General features: G+C 43.1%; 1 protein-coding gene across 1 annotated transcript in view; it reads right to left on the minus strand.

Annotated features, from left to right (window-relative positions):
• Positions 1 to 18646, minus strand: part of caskin1 (CASK interacting protein 1) — a gene marked incomplete at its 5' end in the record, with an annotated part of 94249 nt that overhangs the window by 24592 nt on the left and 51011 nt on the right. The window contains 9 exons of the mRNA XM_079282259.1: positions 145 to 262; positions 1042 to 1136; positions 1306 to 1414; positions 1837 to 1945; positions 3430 to 3560; positions 3666 to 3761; positions 7135 to 7280; positions 7558 to 7655; positions 18156 to 18207. Coding sequence (XP_079138385.1) covers positions 145 to 262; positions 1042 to 1136; positions 1306 to 1414; positions 1837 to 1945; positions 3430 to 3560; positions 3666 to 3761; positions 7135 to 7280; positions 7558 to 7655; positions 18156 to 18207 — 954 coding nt within the window. The remainder of the gene's footprint in view (positions 1 to 144; positions 263 to 1041; positions 1137 to 1305; positions 1415 to 1836; positions 1946 to 3429; positions 3561 to 3665; positions 3762 to 7134; positions 7281 to 7557; positions 7656 to 18155; positions 18208 to 18646) is intronic.

The following is an 18646-nucleotide window of genomic DNA, read 5'->3' on the forward strand; positions in this document are numbered from 1 at the left end:
TCATCTGTGTTTAGTCCACATATGTGTAACGTGGCACTTGGTTGACACTTTATCCAGACAGTCAGTTTGGTCCTTGTTTTAATTTACTCCACTCACACACACACACACACACACACACACACACACACACACGAGTAAACACACCTGTGCGCTTGCTGATGACCTCCACCATGGTGGAAGGGAAGTAGCCCACTCGGTCGTTTCCTGTACGGTTGTCATGGATACAGCCTTTCCAGCGACCGTCGGGGTGCTGCTCCAGAACCTGTCAGGTGGGCATGTTTACGACTATAATGTTAAGTTCCATCTAGTTTCCATCTGTTGCAAAAGTTACTGAAAGCTTAAAATTATTTTTCTTGTCAAACACAAACACAAAACTGCATTTCGGAGCCGTCTAAAATTCCCTGTGTCAGACAGCAGCGAAGCCAAATTGTTCATTCAGACCTCGAGGGAGAAAGCATAGTTACTGCTTGGCTTCCTAATTACAGTAACCAGTACCCAAAGGCTGCATAGATGCTCATAAATATTCACGAGTGGTGAGTGCACTGCAATTTATAATACATTTTTCTGTCAAACATATGCGTAGTAAATAAGGGAAGATGAAACCACTCATTCTTGCAAATGCATTAGTAATGTCATCAAACACGGTGCAAGCATTTTCAATTTTGGTTGTCGGGGCGATGTTAAGACAACCAACCAGCTTTTACGATTAATTTATCCAAACACTCGAAGACTGTAGAACGGAAGCCCTGAGAGGCAAGTGAGGACAACAATTCTGTTGATCCATTTCCTAAGTCTGAAATAAGTTTTTTTTGTTTAAATGTAGAAGGGTAATGAGGTAAAACAAAATACTGTTTTACAAGAAAAAAAGATTATGAAAAGACATTTAAAAAATGCCTCTCTATTGTCAACAAAGCTCGACTCACGAATCAGCTTTGATGCACATAAAACATTGTTTTAGTTGTCGTCATTGTCGACATTGAGGATAGATAGAGGATTTTGTGTGCGCGTGTGTATGTGTGTGTGTGTGTGTGTGTGTGTTACCGTTATGACGTCTCCTGCTTTGATGTTGAGGCTGGTCAGGTCGTAGTTGTTGCAGTAATCCTTCAGAGCCCGAACCTGAAGGGCCGCCGACGCATCTGTGAGACAGCAAATCAGACTGTACGTTACAGAAAATCGACAGAGTATTACATCACTCACATGACCGTGTCCACAGCCATGTGCAATAAATGAGCTTATCCATCCATCCGTCCATCCATCCGTCCGTCCATCCGTCCATCCGTCCATCCGTCCATCCATCCGTCTCACCCCTCAGCAGTTGTTTGATCTCTCTGCTGGCTTGTGTTGCAGTGAACTGGTAGACGATGTCCAGTGCAGTCTGGCTGTAGGTGTTTCTCACTGTGGCATTGATACCACTCTGTTGAAGAGGAAAGAAGATTTGGTACAGCACATTGACTTGTTTATTCATGCGGACCTAAAGTGAGAGATCATAGAGTGACAACAGAGAAGAGGGTTTCATTTTCTGTTCTGTACCACACGGTATTCAGTGAATGTCTTCCGTAGCTTCATCACAGCACACAGGGAGCCTTATTATTTTGATTCAACAAATAAATAAAATGTTTTATTGTAATTTTATGGAAAGAGAAAATGCCTCCCCCTTTTTACGTCGCCTTACATGAGTTACTGTCACAGCTATAATATTTTTCAGGAGTGGCGACAGCAGTTACATTCAGGGGAGGTTTTGGCCTTGAAGAGTCCCATCTTAGATCCGAACGGTCCTTTAAGTGAATCCAACTCCAGGGGCCAGTGCTAAAAAGCTCTCAGTAAAGTTCCACTTACTTCCAGCAGGAGTCTCACTGCCTCAGTCTTTCCACACAGGGCGGCTTCATGCAGGGCAGTGCCCGCTTTGGTCTGTCGGTTGATGTCGATGCCCGCCTGGATCAACAGTCTGACAGCAGAGGGCAGGAGAAAGGACAGAGAGGATGAAGCGGTGGGGAGGGTGAGAAAGTCAGGAGAGAGGAGACACACAAGGACTCAGAGGGAAGAGAAGTTGAATGAGGTCGAGTGGGAGATAAGGATAAGAGAAAGAGAGAAAAATGAAGTGAAGTCATGGTACATTGCAACTGATTTAAAGGATAAGGCTCTACTCTATAGTTCTCTTACTGCCAACAAACCTCATGAAATGACCAAAATTGGATCGAGAGCAGCGGACTTTGAGACGATCATCGACCAACCAGGCAGACCTGCCGGACCAAATGCCACCAAACTGCCCCCGGGAAGAGAGCCGAGATGGAAGCTAAGCTAACCCAGCTAGGACCTGAGGCTAGTGCACTACCCAGCCTGCTGCTGGCTGCCTGATTGCCGGTCGCAGAAACATGAATGAATACCTGCACAGGCTCCATAGCTATGGCCCAAGTCTGTATAATTCAAGCTTAAAATCGAACTCAGCGACCAGGCAAAAAAAAGGGCCCAGAATCAGTGAGGGGACCACGAACCCAGTGGCCATTCTGACAGAGCTTTACAAATTGGCGAACCTGTCGAAAAAGACAAGTATCTCAGAGCAGTCAAGGCCCTAATGGCAGTGTGGTTCAATGGTGCAGTGCCAAATGAAGTCGATAGAACATTCCCAGCCACGTACGTTCAATGACAGGGTCAGAAAAAAGAAGAAGAATCAAGGTTGAAAAGATCAGATGACATGAGGCAGCTGTCAAAAAGAAGCCGCCAAAGACGCAATTCGTCTTCCTCTAATTTCTTCTACTGACGTGGAGTCAGTGTGTGTGTGTGTGTGTGTGTTTGTGCGTGTCTTCCGCAGACTGCCGGCCATGCCTGATGAGCATCATTTATCAGCGTCACTTCTAGAGAGGCACGCTCTGCTCCATCAGCTGTGACAGGCTTTATTCTCCCTCTCTGTCTCTCTCTCTCTCTTTCGGTCTCTCTCTCTCTCTTTCGGTCTCTCTCTCTCTTCCTCTCTGTCACTGTCTCTCTCTTCGGTCTCTCTCTCTCTCTCTCCATCTTATCTTCCCTCAGTTGCGGTCTTCTCTCATCTCTCAGCGTCTTCCTCCTTCTCCTTCATCCCGGAGGCTTCGTGCCCGACCGCTGACGTTGCTGCGGCAACAGAAGTGACATTGCCGCGATGCTCTTTCGCAAACAGGTAAACAAAAGATTAAGGCGCACGTCCCCCGTCGTGATGGGATTATAACGACTTGACATCCGGTGCGACGGAGCGCCGTCTGCAAAATATGCAGCGTGAAAAGTCTCAAACAATATATTTAAGAGTATGTCTCACTGAACGGCAACACATTGTTCCTTCGCTGAATTGGATCGCATTGTTCCCCTGTTGTGTTATGTATCTGTTTTCTCAGCAAGGAGAGAGGCATTTAAACCCAGTGACACATTAGAAAATGCTGTGTGTGTGAGTGTGTGTGTCTGTACCTGATGATGTCTATGTGTCCGTTCTTGGCGGCCAGGTGGAGCGGAGACGTTCCGTTGGGGTCGGTGGTGTCTCCTTTTTTGGGCTCCAGCAAGGCAGCACACATGTTGCTGGACAGCAACAACTGGACCACCTACACACACACACACACACACACACAAACTTTGGTCATGACTTCTGTAGATTGTCTTCAGGTGCTGCTGTCTTTTGAATAACGACTAAAACCGTAGGTTCTTACCCCAACTCTGCCGAACTCGCAGGCCAGGTCCAGAGGGGTTTTCCCTGCGTTGTCCACAATGCACGGGTTGGACTGGTGCTGCAGCAGCATCTCTGACTGGAGACGGGAAACACACACACACAAACACACATGAGAGGGAAACAACTAAAAAACAGATATTAAAACAATCCATGAATCCGTTATTGAAGGCTTAACACACAAACAACGATTCACGCAACACACCTCAGAGATATTTAGAGTCACCAATCAACCGTAACCCGAACAGCAATTGTCCAATCAGTGACAACGTCTTGGAAGAGCGACGAGGACAAAAGTTGTGACATCACATCCTGGCTAGCCTCTGTTCCGCTAGCTTCTTAAAGGGGCAGTTCACCCCAGAAAATGAACCTTACCTGTAGTGCTGTTTGTCAATCTAGACCAGGGGTCGGCAACCTTTTCTATCCAAAGAGCCATTTTGCCCTATTTTCCACCAAATGAAATTCGTCTGGAGCTGCAAAAGCTATTTGATATCACAGCTTATAAAGTTGTACATATACTTAATTATATAGTTGTTGTATTTATGAAAATATAGAACATTATTTTTGAAGAATAAAGACAATTCTTGACATTTCTTTGCAATTTTACCCGTTATAACAATATCAAACTCTTATGAAGAGCTCAGTTTGCTGCAGCAGCTGAGGATTCGCTCTTTGTCGCTCATCTCCAGCGTGACACCTTTCAGCACATGCTGTGTGCTTGTTCTGGAAGCATACAGGTAAGCCAGCATCGTTGGCAGTGAAAGCAAATGAAGACGTCCACACAGAGTTAAACTCTCTATTTTCCTCCGTGACTTTTCTTTTTTTGGATTTATCCATTGATCGTTTCCAGAGGGCGGGGGTCTGAAAATCATGATCAGCCACCTGCAGGGAAAAGTGCTTAACAGGGGTAGAGGATTTAACTGCCTGTGGGAATAATTAACACATAAGATTCTGTTCATTCATGCTTTTAAATTATATTCTCTCTGAACACGCTCCTCTTTTTGGAGAGAGTCATGTGAACCGCAGGTTGCCGACCCCTGATCTAGACCGCTACCTGGGGGATTATGTGATCGCTTGCACGTGTGCGTGATTCCTCGAGTAAGTGTGCACCATGTCTGTCCACGGCTATTCTCGTATTCCGCTGCAGCAAATAGCTTCATATTTTCCTTGGCCAGTTATGGTTGCGTGCTCAAGGACCTCTCCTGGTTTGGAAGTGACTCACACTTTCCCAAAACACTATTTTATTGTTTTTTACTGCCACTGACAGCCTGCTGACTCCTCGCTCACTACTCTTAACTGGCCCCCTGTTCGCCGGGGCCCGCTAGTGATAACACAGCCGAGTGCATCGACACAGAGGTGCACTCACTCACGGACGCATAAGCACACAGCGGCTGTTTGCCGAGATAAGTTGACTGTACATCTAATGCAAAACTGTTATTCCAGTTTTTGCCCCGAGTTGAGTTGAAGAGAATCCCTCCCTGTAGGCACGGCGGCTTGTCGCTGCACAACGGCCTCAGAGGAGCACTGTGACATCAAGTGAAAGGAAAAGCTTGGTTTAAAGTGCTGAAAGACTTGGAGGGAATTAGCTCATTGTGCTTTCTAATAAACCTTGAAAATGGAACAAATCCGGAGAGCACTTCAAATTTGATTCCCTCGTCTCAGACTTGCCATACTTGCTGTGAAAGCAAATGTTAAATCTTTTCTGTGATGTTAAATGATTCATGTTGTAATCGGTGGTCCGGTTCAGTTTTTCTGTAATTTTCTATTCATTTGCCCTTCCACACTGGAAGCAGCTGTAGATGAGAGCGTCGGCGGCGGTTTGTTACCCTGTATACATCATGCTTATTTAATCAAATAGAAGGGATGGTTCTTTGGTTTTTTGAGCCTGTGGATGCTGAGCGTCGCTCTCCTCCTGGGTATGTTAGCTGCTGGAGTGAGTGTGCCGGTATATTTCATTGTTGTTGCTTTGGCAGCCCTGCAGCAGCACTGCAGTGCTTCACACAGATTGTTTTTTCTTCTTCTTCTTAGCTGGAAAAGCCTCCGAGGTGGAATATTCTTTAACGCCTGTGTTTCGTTTTGTTTCTTAACCCGTCTGTCTTACATAGTCTCAGGAAAGATGGGCACTCACTGGACAATAACAAGACACAAGTGATACATGTTAAAGGAAACTTAAAGGCAGCCTGATTCCAGATGGATCGGCTGCAGCTCCCACATCTCGCATTTGTTCAGCGATTCAAACGGGCCCCTGTCACGGCAGACTCGTCACAGCAGGTAAAGCTTTAGCTACATTATATACAGTTTACTATATCTACCTAGCGACAGAAAAATGGAGAAGGTGGAATGGTGAAGTGAAGTGAAAAAAAAGTAAATTCTCTCTGATTAGCAGGTGATGTTAAACCTGCAATAACTGTACAATAATTTGGCCACTTGGGGTCAGCAGAAACATGCTGTAAACACTGACGTATCAGCACTTTTTAATAACCCTGATGCATCTCTAGGGACATTTTTGGCATATTGATGTTTCACATAATTCTTTGGCACGGGTGCTAGTTTTTTTATTTGATTTATTTTGGAGGTTCAACCTCAGCTCCTATAATAAGGCTATCATAAACCGTGGAGCCAAAAATACAGACACTCAGCCCCTTAAGGACAGAAATGTCCCCATTGAAGCCCATTAAAACCACAGATTTTGACCCTATGGCCATTACAGCATGAAATATCCTATAAAAAGGGCTTTCATATCGAGCCCCGGCTTCTAAATTGTAGTTTTTACCATTTTTCCACCAGATTGAGCTATTTTCTGATGTTTGCTCTATGAGATCAAATACATGCTCTTTTCCTGCACAAAAAAAAGAAAATACATCAAAACCAATATTGTTGCTGATACATGAGAGATAAAATCTCTCATTTATCAGCAACAATATTAAATTATATATAGGCGTCATTAAATTATTGTTGGTTGAAAATTGGTGAAAACTAATTCTCAGTGAAAGTTAATGATATTAATATATAATATTTTTGTGGCAGTTTTATGAGAGTGACTAAAACAGTCAAATTATGGACCAGAAAACCAAAACATTGACCTAAAAGATGCTGAAAAGCTCTGTAAAACTGCGAGGAGCAGCAAAGCTGGATGAACCAGTGGCCCCTTTAAACATACCATGGAGTCATTTCATCCACTGCTATTACACAAATGTGATCAAAGTCACTTTAAAGGTGCCAACAATTGCTAACAACAATGCATCCTTTTAGCATCTGTGGCAGCCCATTCCACTATTTCAGAACTAAAGGATGCTAACATGCGTATGAATCATGATCAATGGCCTTGTTACGTGAATCAGGCGTGGTTAGTACACGTGACGGGTAAATCACTTGACAAAGACGGCCTCGTGACCCCGCCGTGTCCGTCCTCCGCTTTGGGCTCTGTTTGCGGATGAATCGCTGTCACTCACCACGTCATAGTGGCCGTGCTGCGCTGCCAGGTGGAGGGGAATCTGTCCCTCATCCGATTGGCCGTTGACGGAGGAGCCGGACTTAAGCAGCATCTTCATAGGCTCCGCCTTCCCCTGCCAGGCTGCGTAGTGCAGCGGCCGCATACCTGCCCGAGCAGAGGCACACACACACACGCATGCACAGTATGAACACACAGGCCGTGTCAATCACACACTGAGATACATATACATTATTCATCAGTGAGTGTTTATGTGTACAAGGGGGACACAAAGAGTATTTTAAGTATGTGCAAAGGTCAGATTTCTCTTTTTGTTTGTTTGTATATATCCATGTGTGTGTGTGTGTGTGTGTGTGTGTGTGTGTGTGTGTGTGTGTGTGTGTGTGTGTGTGTGTGTGTGTGTGTGTGTGTATTATCCCCTAACCTTTCTGGTCTCTGATGTCGACAGCTGCCTGTGACTCCAGCAGCAGAGTGATGAGCTCCAGGTTCCCATTGAGCGACGCATGATGCAGCGGAGAAAACCTATAGGACACACACACACACACACACACACACACACACACCCACACACACGTATCATGGTTACAATTGTGAATTAAATGTATTTTCTAGCGCATAACATCAACCTTTATTTTATGTTTTTTTAACGACAGACGCCTGTAGTTTTTGCTGTTGTTACGGTATTTGGACCAACCAACCATGTTAAAACTAGCCCACGCACATGCATACTCTCTGTCTCTCTCACGCACGCACACACACACACACACACACACACACACACAGGTCAGTGATAATGGAAAAGCTTAGCATGACAAATACACTTAATAGCAAAGGATTAGGACCTAAAGGAGAGATGGGATGGTGGGAGGTGAAAAGAAATACACAAGAGGAAGGGTATTATATTATGTAAAGGATACAGTGTGTGTGTGTGTGTGTGTGCCTGTCCCTGAGGCCAGAGGCAGTACGCTGAGTAGATACGATTGACATGTCAGCCTTGATGGCTAAGCATGAGAAAGCGTATAAGGTCCAGAAAGCATCACATAACCTGAGGACACTGACAGGCAACAAATGCCCATAAACACACACACACACACACACACACACACACACACACACACACACAATCCCTTCCTGTGTCCTCCTAACACACACGCCTTCTATCTGACTCATATCAACATGTGTCTCCTTCCTCCTGTCTCTTTCTTCTCCTCGCTGGAGATTTGCTGATTTGCAATCAAACTCGGCCACAGACGGCTTCATGAGGGTTCCGACCTTGGAGTGATGACCCGTGAAACTAATGTGGCCGTTTAGTGCGGAAAAAAAGTCAAACGTGCAAAAAACTATCCATTTGCAAACCCCGGCCAAGTTTACTTTTGCCACACAAGCTAATTAGCTTGCTACACCGGATGGAGCTGATGAAATCTGCGAGCAACAGTTGTCATTTCAGCCGGCAATATCAGCAATATTGAGAAGTAAGTTGGTGGATGTATGTTTTTGGCAGATTGTACTGGTTTCTGATTCGCCCTCTTTGTGATTAGACACTGAACTGACTGTTCTGTAACCATGGAGACGGGCCAGCTTTACCATTGGCAAGAGCGAGTGTCAAAGCCACTGAATCTCTGTGTGTGTGGATTATTTTGTGAAAAAGGCAGTTGGTTGTTGGAAGATAGGGCTGAATATAGGAGTCACACTTGCTTTGAGTGTGTTTGAATGTGGAGCAGCATACTGAAGAGTGCTGCACTCCCAGAGTGACCTGCTCCAGTTTATTCACTACAGATCGCCCCATCTCTCCTTCCCTCCTCTCCTCCTTCCCTCTGCCTGCACTTCTTCTTCTCTGCTCCTTTTCTTAATTTGGAGTGTTGTCTCATTTTCCTCCAGACAGCAACCTCCGGTTCTAAAGAGTGAAGCCGACGCGAAAGTGCCTTCAAATTGGCGTTCTCCCGACTGACCAGCAGGGGGCGACTCCTCCGGTTGCAAAAAGAAGTCCGATTGTATAGAAGTCTATGATAAAATGACCCTACTTCTCACTTGATTATTACCTTGACACATTAAAAGTAAACATTTAACATGTTTCAAGTCTTCTTCAATACAGCATGATGTTCATTTAGGAAATGAAGGTCCATTTAGAGTCAAATAGACCATAAAGTGGAGTATGCTTTAGGGCGGGGCTACTGTGATTGACAGGTCGCTACCAGAGATGTATACGGCATCTCTACGTCACTCCTCCGCATTCCAAATATGGTAACATCTGTTCACTGGTTGCAAAAAAGCCAAGATCGCGCTCCCGTAATCCAAGATGGCAACGGCCAAATCAACAGACTCAATGTTTGAAAACCGCAATGTGTGACGTCACGATGACTACGTCCACTTCAGTGTATGTTTTCCTCTCCTCTTCTCTGTTCGTCCGCTACCTCCCCTCCCTATTATATTCCCTTTATGCTATTCATCTCTTTTATTCTTTATAATGCCACTATGACAACAACTACTAGGCCTACTACTACAAATGTATAGATTCCAGGAAAAATCCTAATTATACTTTCCATGGACTGGACTGTGATCAAACCTTTAAATACAATAATGAGTGAAGATGTCAGCATCATTGGACCTTCTGACCTTCCCACTGCGCATGTCTCATCACCCACTTCTGCATCTCAGGGACGATCGTGCCCCCCCCCCCCCCCCCCCCTCCAGGGTTAAACAGGGATAGCGTGACACAATGCAGCACTAGGCTGAGTGAAACGGCCTCGCAGAGTGTCAGTGAGGGTGCATTCATAGGGGAGGGAAGCCCTCTCTTTTGCCAAGTAGTAAAAACCTGCTGTGCAATATTCATAACCCCCACTTTCACTCCTCTTCTCCTCCACACATCCGCCTCTCTCTTTCTCTCTCCATCCATCTTCCTCCAGATCTCTCTCTCTCTCTCTCTCTTGGCCCGTTCTCCTCCCTCTTCCCCCTTCAACCACAGCTTTGTCTTCTTAATTTCCCCGTACTTCCTCTTCCATTAGGCCTCCTTCCATCTCGTCTTCTCTCATTTACTTTCCATAAATCCATCCAGTCTTCTTACTTCGAGAAATTAGTCTCAACACTATGACAGCAGATGCATGTTTCAAGAAGTGTGCATGATGATTTTTTAGTAATATCCACAGCTCTGGCCCTTCAGTTTCTAGTGGCAACTTGTTAACCTTGCAGAATATGTGAAATGATAACTACATGTGTCTGACATTCAATTAACAGCTGTAGCTTACTGTATCTATATGTGTTCCACTATTATTTGCTAATAGAAAAAGAGGTTTGACAGGAGACTTGTTGTGACAGAACTTAGCGGAACTGGGTTCTTGTGAACCGGCAAACGGATTGGAAGCCTTTTGCTTTCTTGCCGACAGTTAGATGAGAAGATTGATACTACGGTACTTTCATTTTTGCACACAAAATCGGCTGCAGCTGGTTAGCGAAACAGCTGGACTGGCCCTTCTAAAAGAACCTCTAAAGCTCACTAATCACCATGTTCTATCTTGTTAGTCCGACACGTAAACCCCCATAAAAACACAAGTCATTTGTAAAGATGTTTCAAGTCTCAGTGCTAAGCTAAGCTAAGTTAAGCTAACCTGCTGCTGGTGGTAGTTCTATATTTACCATACGGACTGTTGAACTATTAAATAAATTAATTTCAAACATGTAACAATAATAAGAAAACAAAACAACAGCAACAACTTAAATAAACAGAAAAAACACACAGCAAATTCTAAATAAACAAACGTAAAGGGACTATTCCTTTAAGACACGAGTAGCTAGCTGCGCATATACCCAACTACAAATACAATGCAAAGACACCAAAGCACATCATCAATGTTTATCAAAAAGATGTGTCCCACCGACCACACTTGCATGCGAGAGGGGGGGGGGGGGGGGGGGTTTGAGGTCAAGTATGTAAGCATGCGTTTGTATTCATGAAGGGGATAGAAGCCGACACTTGCCAAGACTTCGCCGCGCCTCTGCCTCTGAACCCACATCTCATGTGTTAAAGCAGAGTGTTCACTCAGCCTTTGCTTAACAAGGCGACAATCTATTCTAGTCAAGTGTTCTATTGTCAAACTATTTCGTAGGCGACGTGTGAAGATGACTCACTTGTTAAATGGCATCTCATAATCATGTTTACCTTTAAGGCAGCCATCGCTGTGCTTTCATTTTGGAGCGCTTGTGTGTGTGTTTGTGTCTCATTTGTTTATTTTAAGGCAAAGACTCGCTGAGCGTAGAAACCAACCAACCAACAATGTGAATTGTCCATGTGTCGATGACAGTCTACTGTTTCTAAAATGTTCACTCGTACTTATAGTGTTTCGTCTGCATTCTGATGGAAACAGTGGTGAAATGGAAATTGGGAGGGCAGCGGTAAATCAGAGCAACGGTTATAAATGTTATTAATGGCAATATTCTAAGGTTTCATTTAAAATATTTCAATTCTTTCTCATATTTTCAGTTCATCAGTAGCAGCTTTGTCCTTAGATTGTATCAAATAAAGTGATTGTATTAAATGAATATAAAATGGGTTTTATGCCATTTCATAATTTTAGCAAATTTCTTTATTTGTCAAGATTTCCTTTAAATTTCCACAAGGAGTTTTTAATTGGTGATTAAAACAAAGTGTGCCTTGTTTCACCACCATCATATTAGTTATTAATCTTACACAGACACAAATATATTCATTACCTCAGCGCTATGCTTCATGCAAATTGCACTGTATGTACATCCCTGGTTTACATGTAAACACTAAGTGTCGACTAAATTTAGTAAAATGTTCTTTGTCTTAAACTCTTGGATTAGAAACAATGTTCTACAATTTCTGTCCCTGTTCATCTTAATATTAGACTTAAAGATTGACATCTAAGTTTACATTTGCATCATCATGTTTTAAGCGGGCACTTTAATGCACTGTATTAGAGTTTAAAATATTAAACTCATTTAAATTAGATCAAAAAGCAGCAAATACAGAAATACTTTTTGTAATAGGTGGGGACAAGAAACGACTGTAATGTCAAATGTTTAGTCGTGTTCTGGAGTTGTTTTGATAGAAAAAGTAGTTTTCTATGGCACATGGGGTTCTTGCAGTGTTATTGGTTGAAAACTACGCATTTGCTATTATTAGTCCCGTGGCTCCTTACATTGTTCTATATATGGCCCACAATCATTTTGTCTGGTCCCATATGTATGCTAGTTGTCACACTATACATATAAACATTCAGGAAAAGTACAATCAGATTTCACTGCCTGCTCCAGATAAGAATGTGCAGGCTTCGGTATGAGGCGTTCTCCCCGTCTTATTCTTCCCTTTCTTCTCGCACATTTTCCAGGTTTCTCTGCCTGCGCTCTCGTATCATTAACGTCTGCACAAACACACTCACATTCAGTGCATATATAATTGCGGAGGAGCTCTCCTGTAATGCACTCTCGGGTCTCACTGGGGATCTCCTTGTCAGGGTTTCTAAAGAGATCCTCTGTGCACTCTAAGTACTTTGTTGTTGTCACATCTCCCGTCTCTTGTGAGACACACAGTATTAGTATATGTGACAAACCTTCTCTTTATGTTCATCCTTCCTACATATCACCCTCACTACTTTGCTGCTACATCGTTTTCTAATTATCTTAATTGCGTAAAAACACTGTCAAGGGTTTGTTGGATTGCTGCTGGTTTTAATGATGTCTTGACACCAGCTGGTTGATACCACACTGCTGTTTCCAGCCTGGTCTCTCACAGCTCTTAACAGCGTACCGTGTGGTGGTGGCACGCAATGAGTTAAAAGTTCCTGTTAGCACCACTTGAGCAATGCAAATGGCAGTCAATAAGGATCCTTTGTCGTGGTGGAAACACAGATTACACGCATAGTAAATATAAGCAACACTCAGAGCTAGTGACTTTGTGTAAACAGTGAGGAAAGGAGGGGAGGTGGATGGGTCAAACAAACAGGACTTTCAACCAGGAGACCAGTGTTTGTGTCACCAAGTGTTGTTGAGTTATGTCAAGTTATGTCAGTGACCTATTGGGAAGTGTTTACGTTTTTCCCTTAGCGTACTTATTTATTTTAAGGCCAACCGTGATGTTTTTCCAAACCTAACTAAGTGGTTTTGTTGCCTAAAAGTTGAATGGCTTCCATGGTGGCGGCAAGTAATGCTATACATAACGTGAATAGACTGTATATAAGAAGAGCATGTTGTCACCGTGACGACACCTATTGGTTTGTGGGCTATGGTTTTGAAGCCACGAGTTTGGAATTTTGGCCGTCGACCATCTTAGTTTTTGGTCTGTCGCCTTCTTGCTTTTTGGCCGTCGACCATCTTGGTGTTAAGCAACCAGAAGTGACCCCGGGAGGGTGGAGCTAAGTACAACAGAAAGCTGAATCATTTCTAATTTCTGAATAATTGTTTGGCGACCAAAATGTTACAGTTAACTGAAAGCACACTGTGAAAGGGTTAAAGTTCTAAGAGGAAAACACGGACAACTCCCAGACCGGACAACGTCGTGGTAGAGACCTGTCAATCACAATCTAGCCCCGCCCTAAAGCATACCCTGCTTTATGGTCTATATGACTCGAAATGGACCATAATTTACTAAATGAACATCAAGCCGTATTGAAGAAGACTTGAAACTAGAGATTGAGACCATAAACTCATGTTTACTATGTTTACTGAGGGAATAAATCAAGAGAGAAGTAGAGTCATTTTCTCATAGACTTCGATACAATCAGACTTCTTTTGCAACTGAAAGAGTCGCCCCCTGATGGCCATTAGAAAGAATGCAAGTTTAAGGCACTTCTCACTTGCTGCCTGATTATGTGCCACCTCCACCACTTAATGCACTTCTATGGTCATTTCACGTATTTCATTGGTTCTGTTCTACACACAGCAGATGAGGAAATTCTGTGGTGAAAGATCCCAATTTAGAGTCTTTTTTTTCCAACACAGTGAGCGCATTACAAGTCTCCAAGCGATTTCCAAGAAGAGTAAATGAATGTAAAATGACTATGCGTGTGCAGACTCATTAGCCATGAGTGCTGATTATAAAACTAAATCCAACTTGATCCTTGTATCCCTATCATACACTTTATTTATGACTTACCCATGCACAGCCATGTTGGCATGGTAAGGAGCATTTAATGCTGAGGGAGGAAATCATGGGCAAAAAGGCAATAACAGTAAACAGGCTAATTAGATTACACTGTTACAGCAGCAACGCAGCGCTGAGAGGATTACTTTTGATCTTTACAGAAACCACTTCATTCAGCACAGTTTGCAGTCTTTCAGCTCCGTTTAAATTACTCTCACAAACGCTGAAGCTGTCGCGACTCATGGACGTAGGAAATCAGCATTTTTTTACCTTGCGCGGTTTGTATCATGGACAAAGATGAACAGATACTGTAAGTGCCGAGTGAACGGAAAAAAGTGAGGGTTGCCAAGAGCATCTGAAACAGCTTCAATGTTCCGGAAACATTTATTTGTCTTTATAGGCGCATTAAAAAACTACTTTTTCTTTTTTTGTTTGCTTATGTCACATCCCCTTCCAGAATCTGGAAAGCAGCAGAAGGAATTTTCCTTCTGCTAATATGCATTATTCAGGATGTACAGATATAACTAACAGACAAGATAGTCTGCTGTGTACAGTAATTAAAGTGAGGAAAGCACAGCCACAAAGCATAAACGAGCTGCGTTATGCTTGTAAAATGAAAACAGTGCTGGCAAAGCAGCTGTAAACTTTACTGGAAATGTGGCTGCTAAAGAATGGACTGCTGCAAGATGCTCAGCGTCACATTCTTTCCTCCAAATTTAGCGCGCATATGCAGCTTTTTTAAACATGGGAAACCCCACTAAAAATGACTCTGTACCATCCATTGTTTCCTCATGTATGAACATTGCATTTTGAACACAGTTTTTTCTGTCTATTCTGAGTTTTATTCGCATGGTTTACTGATGCCACAGAACAGGAATACTCAAAAAGGGAGTTTCAGTTCCTGGTTTAGTTCCTGATTTTGGTTCCTCTGGTTCCATCGTCCTGGAACTATTTGGTAGAAAAGGGCTGAGAGGTGGTAAATGGTAAATGCACCGCAAGCACAGCCTACTGGAGCAATTTGGGGGTTAAGTGTCTTGCCCAAGGACACATCGACAAGCGGAGCCGAGTATCGAACCTCCGATCCTCTGAATGAAGGAATAACCGCTCAATTCCTGAGCCACAGTCGCCCCAACAGGTACCACAGAGTTGTGGTGCAACTAGAACATGATGCAGCAGTATAGGGGTGGGTATTGTTTAAAAAAGGACGATGCCAGTACCAATACCAGTACCCTTATACCCTGATACCATAACAGTACATCTTTTGATAACTTTTACTCTACTTTCTTCAAACTTTTCCCATCATGTAGAAGCATTCAGTTGCGTAAAATGTGCTCGACTTCACCCCACACAGACTGTGTGGGTTGTAGTAGTGGGCCAATCATAGACTCTATATGTACTGTATGTAAGAAGTAGACGTAGTCGTCATGACATCAACCATTGGTTTGTGGACTCCCGTTTTGAAGTCTCGAGTTCGTCAATTTGGCCGTCACCATGTTGTTGTTCTTTGCAACCAGTGAATGGAAGTGACCATGTCTGGACTACGGTGTTGTGGGGCCGTGGTAGAGACGCCGTTTTCGGCTAAAAAAGCAACCCGTCAATAAAAAGGTAACCCCGCCCGTAGGCATAGCCTGCTTTATGGTCTGTTTTACTCTAAATGGAACATAATTTACAAAATACACATCATGCTGTATTGAAGAATACTTGAAACTATAGACTGAGATCATAAACTCATGTTTACAATGTTTACTGAGGGAATAAATCACGTCAGAAGTAGAGTCATTTTCTCAAAGACTTCTATACAATCTGACTTCTTTTTAAGGGAGTCGCCCCCTGATGGCCATTAGAGAGAATACAGGTTTAGGGCACTTCAGCATATTGGCTTCACTTTTTAGAACCGGAGGTTGCTAACACACGTCGCATTAAATTGAACGCTTGCGGGTAGGGCTGGGCGATAAATCGATTTAATCGATTAATTCGAATGTGTGCTTTAAGGCGATGTGTTTTATTGAAAATCGAGAAAATCGCCCCCACCCCTTTTTCCCGTAGTAGAGTGCGCGCGCATTGTTTACAAACTAAAACAATGGCGGCCAGCAGCTTCACTGCTGCCGCCGCCACCTCACAAAAACAACCCAGCATTTTGGAGACATTCACCAACTGTACTCCGCATGAGAAGAAGAGTGCCCGGTGGAAAGCCATCACGGATGCAGTCGCGATGTATATCGCAAAAGATATGGTGCCCATATACACCGTGGAAAAGCCGGGGTTTATTCACCGTCTCAAAGCTTTGGACCCCAGGTACGTGCTACCAAGCCGTAAACATTTTTCTGACGTTGCCTTGCCTCGGCTGTACAATAGTACACGCCAAAGGATCTCTGCGGAGCTGGAGGGGATGTCATTCTACTCCGCAACAACTGACCTGTGGTCCAGCAGGTTGACCCAGACACCGATCCACTTGACTGGTGGAAGCGTCACCAACTTAACTTTCCAAGGCTAAGTACTTTAGCAAAGAAATACCTCTCTGTGCCAGCTACAAGTGCCCCCTCTGAGAGGCTTTTCAGTGTGTGGGGGGGGGCATTGTTACATGCCACCGTGCATGCCTGAAGCCAGAGGTAGTAGACAGGCTTGTCTTCCTGGCAAAAAATATTTAGAAAAAACATGCACTACTGTTTAATACTGTTGGTTATGTTGTGAATGCACTTGATTTTGTTTACATGCACTTATTTACTGTGCAAAATATGTTATGTTGATGTTAGATCAGATGTTGCACTTTTGAAAATGTGAATGTTAAAGGGTCATATACATTTTATTTCATGCTGTGTTTGTATCAGTGTATTCAGTTAGAAAAGCTTACTGTAAAAAGTTACATTTGCACAGTTGTTTACAATGGAAGGCTACTATTTAATGCCATTTAATGTTATGTTTAATTTAATTTTATATTTAAATGATTCAGGCAAACAAAAGAGTGACCAAATACTTTTTGTATACTACAGGCACCTTTCTACAATGTTCAGGTTTTGTTTGCACTTTATTTTTATCAACCTACTTGGGAAAATCATCACAAAATAAAAGAAAAAATTGTTTTCAACAGCTTCTGTCATCTGCAAAAAATTTTGGGGGAAAAAAATCGATTTAAATCGTGAATCGGATTTTTTGTAAAAAAATCGGAGATTTTTTTTTTAGGCCATATCGCCCAGCCCTACTTGCGGGGAAAACTACACAAATAGTAAATTTTTTTCTAGATCTTGGTACAAAGAAGAACCATGATGTACCATTTGACTGGAGAAGTTTCAATAATACTTGCTGCAGGATATTTCGGTCGATACCTTAGATTGGTTACTTTATTGCCATGTCAACACAGTTGATATGAATTTGCCTCAGTGCATCTCATAAAAACAGACTACACACATAAGTGAGTAACCGTGAAAACAGTTACTACATTTATACATTCAAACAAAAAAGTATCGAGCACCGATACCCAGCAGCCCCATGCAGCAGCATCCTGTGGACATCCGGAGCAATATGTCACACGAACTAAAGTCATTGTGTGTCATCTGCGGTGGACTACATTCTAAGACCAACAAAACCAGATTGCAAGGCTCTGGGATCACAGTCCTCCATTTGATGTGTTGTCTGTTTGAAGCAATAACTCACGATTATAAGCGCTCATAACGGGCATGTAGCCCCACACCGCACACATGCAAGGCTTCTAATGGCATTAACGCGCTCTCTATCGCACACACGAACATAAACACACCATGAACCTGAGTGGTATCTGGGCTAATCCTTCCTCTTTTAATGCTATATACGCTTGCAAAACTATCGTGATTATGCAGCTTTTACTGTGTGTGAATGAGTGGGAGAGGACGAATGTTTAAAAACAGGGAAGAGGAGGAAGGGAGTGAGGGAGATAGGGAGAGATAACTCACCCGTCTGTATCCTGGAAGTTGACATTCACTTTCTTTGCCGATCCGAGGAGCTCTGAAACACAAAGAAAGTGGAACATTAATTGATTTTTGCAGCATATAAGTGATAGTAATGGACGGTTGGCACCTTTATACAATATTACACAGAAATATAGGTGTTATATTTAATGTTCATGTTGAAAGAATCATTGTGCTATAGGTGATGAGTAGTTTTCATTCAACCTTGGAAAAAAGAAAAACCCTCAAAAAACATTTTTCACTTCTTACTCATCCATTTCCTCCAAAAATGAGTTACAGCTGTGTAGGTAATGTAATGAACAACACGGTCTGGTAAAAGTATGGCAACAAAGACTGGAACGTAAATTTGATTGATGTGCACTCAAATTGATATTCCGCTCCTGGAAATATGTGATAATAGTGCGAATGTGACGGCCAGCGTCTCCTGCTCGTCACAGAAGTGTAGAGATAATGGTCATGGCACAATACAGATTGTA

This window comes from Melanostigma gelatinosum (genome assembly GCF_949748355.1).
Source record: "Melanostigma gelatinosum genome assembly, chromosome: 13".
Taxonomy (NCBI): Eukaryota; Metazoa; Chordata; class Actinopteri; order Perciformes; family Zoarcidae; genus Melanostigma; species Melanostigma gelatinosum.